The 3,089-nt window shown below is 63.1% G+C and overlaps 1 protein-coding gene across 1 annotated transcript in view; it reads left to right on the top strand.

Annotated features, from left to right (window-relative positions):
• FGFR3 (fibroblast growth factor receptor 3) overlaps positions 1-3,089 on the top strand; it is a 17,086-nt gene that overhangs the window by 6,881 nt on the left and 7,116 nt on the right. The window contains 3 exon segments of the mRNA XM_045289472.1: positions 1,172-1,441; positions 1,656-1,743; positions 2,370-2,397. Of these exon segments, the coding sequence (XP_045145407.1) occupies positions 1,172-1,441; positions 1,656-1,743; positions 2,370-2,397 (386 nt within the window).

The following is a 3,089-nucleotide window of genomic DNA, read 5'->3' as shown; positions in this document are numbered from 1 at the left end:
GGGTGGGTTCTGGGGGCTGTATGTCTTCATCTGGTGGTCTGCCACCTCCCTCGCTCTTGAAACGGCTGGTGGGTTCAAACTGCTTTGCTCATCTTTGGATTTGGGGGAGGAGCGCTTTAACCCCGGTGCCATCAGGGCTCCCCCCAACAAGCTAAGACCTTGGAGTCTGTGTCTCGGGTTTCCCAAGGCCTCATCAATCGGAGCACCCCGCCACGTGGCCACAGCTGCCTTTGAACCGCCCAGCTGGTGGTGAGCAGTCTGACCAGCCCCCAGTGGGTTAGCAGGGTGACTTGTCACTGTTTACCTGGCAGCAGAGGGGCATCGAAAAAGAGGAAGGCCTTCCGTGAGACGCTGCAGCCGTGGGCTGAGGATCACAGGAGGGACTGGGCTGTGTTTCGTTCTGTTGTGAACCGGGTCGCTGCGTTAGAGCCGACTCGGCGGCGCCGAACCACCCGCACTAGCTTGGCACCTTGAAAGGGTCCGGGGTTGCTTCGAAATAGGACGTGCGTGGGAGGGGGGTGAACGGACAACGGGGCACAGAGAAAGGATGAGGACGGCTGGTTGGTCACCAGGTGTGTAGTTGGAGCCAGTGTCGCTGAGCTGGGTCGGGGGTGGGGGGTGAGTAGAAATTGGCGAATGAGGCCTGTGATATAAACCAGTCAGCGTCTGTAGAGGGACAGCCGGCTGTGCTCGGACGTATGGGCAGTGGTTGCCAGGAGTCAGAACGGACCCTGGGGCACCCACCTGGATCTGTTTTCCTGACTCCCTCCGGGTGACAAGGAGTCCTGGTGGTGGTGTGGTGATGTGTCGAGCTGCTAACCGGGAGGTCGGCAGTGTCGGAAACAACCACCCTGCTCCTTGGAGAGATGTGCTTTCTGCTCCCGTACAGAGTCAAGTCTTGGGAACCCACAGGGGCAGTTCTGCCCTGGAGAGGCACTAGGAGTTGGCATGGACTCAATGCCAGCGAGTTTTGTTTCTGGTTTTCTGTGTGACAACAGAAGTGTAGAGCTGTCACAGACGGAGCCCGTGGACCCATGGGAAGTGCTGGCCACCTGGGGAAGGGACAGTGTCCCCACTCCCCTACTGCCCCTACACCCCTTTGCAGCAGGTAAAGGCAGGTGCCCTGGGGGTTTCCTGTAGCCTCATTTCACCGCTATCATCTCCCCGGCAGAGGTCTCGGGGCCTGAGCCTGGCCCCCAGGAGCAGCTGGTGTTCGGCAGTGGGGACATCATGGAGCTGAGCTGCCACCTGCCTGCGGACAGTGCCCCCGGGCCGACCATCTGGGTGAAGGATGGCTCAGGCCTGGTGCCCTCAGCCCGGGTCCTGGTGGGACCACAGCAGCTGCATGTGCTCAACGTCTCCCAGGAGGACTCGGGCGCCTACAGCTGCCAGCAGCGATTCCGGCAGCGCGTGCTGTGCCGCTTCAGTGTGCGGGTGACAGGTCAGTGCCCGCCTGCCAGGTGGGGGGACTTGGGCTGGCTGAGCCTGAGCATCTCGACAGGTGGCTGACATTGGAGGAGGGTCCCCAGGAGGGGCTGTGTGAATTAGGGGGCTCCTGAGGGGAGCCAGGGGGTGAGACACGACCTTCGGCCGCAAAGCGTTGAAGTGGGAGGGAAGACGGTGGCACTGCCCACATGCCCCCCTTTGCTTGGCAGATGCACCATCATCGGGAGATGATGAAGATGGTGAGGATGAGGCTGAGGACACAGGTGAGACCTGGGTCCAGGCCTGCAGGGGCGGGGGGTGAAGCCGACTTGACTCTGAGCAGGGCCTGCGGACCAGCCTGCACCTCGCTGGATAACCCCACCCTCCCTGGTTACCCATATCTGGGCCCTGAGAAGGGGGCCAGGCCTGGGAGGGAAGGTGGCCCATACTGGTGATGAGGGAGGGGGCAGGGTCTGAAGGCCGGTGGGGCTGGGCCCCTTTTGGTCACTGGGGTGAGCGACTGCAGGTGGGGCAGCTGAGGCTATTGTCTCAGTCCCTGGGGTCAGGGACGCCTGATGAGGCAAGTTGTGCAGGTGGCAGTGGGGTGAGGGGTGGGGGTGACACAGGCAGGTGGGGCATCTGGTCTGGAGGAGCCTGGTTTGAGATGCTGGTGAGCAGATAAGGGTCTCACGGGTGGGCACGTCCCTGGAGAAGGGCCCCTGTTAAAAGGCTGCCTGTGTCCGGGCCTCGCTGCCCCACTCAAAAGAGGACCAGGGTGGGAGAGCTGGGGAGAAAGAGTCCCATGGCACCTGGAGCAGGAGCACTTGGGGCCCTGAGTGGAAGACTTGCCCCTGCCCCCCGGGGCCAAAGTCAGGAGCTGCTGGGTGCCTCTTCTCTCTGGCCACCAGGGAGCTCAGAGCCTGGTTTCTGGCTGTCCACCCCAGATGGAGCCACCTGGGTAGGGAGCTCGGTGTGAGAAAGTGCCTCTTCTCGGCTTCTGTCAATGACACCCCCAGCCTGCAGGGCCCTCTATGCCCCTCCCATCATGGGTTACAGTGGGAGAGTCCTCCCCCCTGCCTCCTGGCCCGGGGAAGGCCAGGCCGGGCAGTCTGGCTCCTGCTGGCAGGCCAGCCCTCCTCAACACGAGTCCCAGCAGGAAGGCAGCTCCCACCCAGCCCAGAGGAAGGAGAAAAACCAGTTAGGCCATGGGGTGGGGGGTGGGGGGGCAGTGGCCCTGGACGCCAGCACAGTGGGGTGGGGCCTCGGCAAGGCCTGCTCCCCGGGCCTCTGAGCCCTGTGGATGCAGGGGGGGTCTTGGCAGCAGACCTAAGGGTCATGGCTATTGTTGGTTGCACCAGTGGGTGGCTGTGGCTTGCCTCGCCCCCTAGTGAACTACCCCAGGGCCTGCCCCGGCTCGTGCTCCCAGCTGGGCACCATGACCGGTTGGCCTGGCCTCTCTCTGTCAGCGGTGTCCTGAGGCCATGTGGTGTGTGGGTGGCTGAGCTGAGGTGTCTCTGGCTCCTTTCTGTGGAGCACGCTGAAGACGCCAGATCGGGATGGGGTGCCCTGAAACCCTCCCCTAGAGGAGATAGGACAGGAGGAGACGCTGGCTAGCCCCTAGGTGCTGGCACAGGGAGGGGTTTGGGCATGGTGCCAAGTCTCCC

The sequence above is a fragment of the Echinops telfairi genome, unplaced genomic scaffold (genome assembly GCF_000313985.2).
Source record: "Echinops telfairi isolate 266 unplaced genomic scaffold, ASM31398v2 ScPeMD7_28;HRSCAF=97, whole genome shotgun sequence".
NCBI lineage: Eukaryota > Metazoa > Chordata > Mammalia > Afrosoricida > Tenrecidae > Echinops > Echinops telfairi.
The sequence above is the reverse complement of the archived record's forward strand: the minus strand, read 5'-3'. Positions and strand labels throughout refer to the sequence as shown.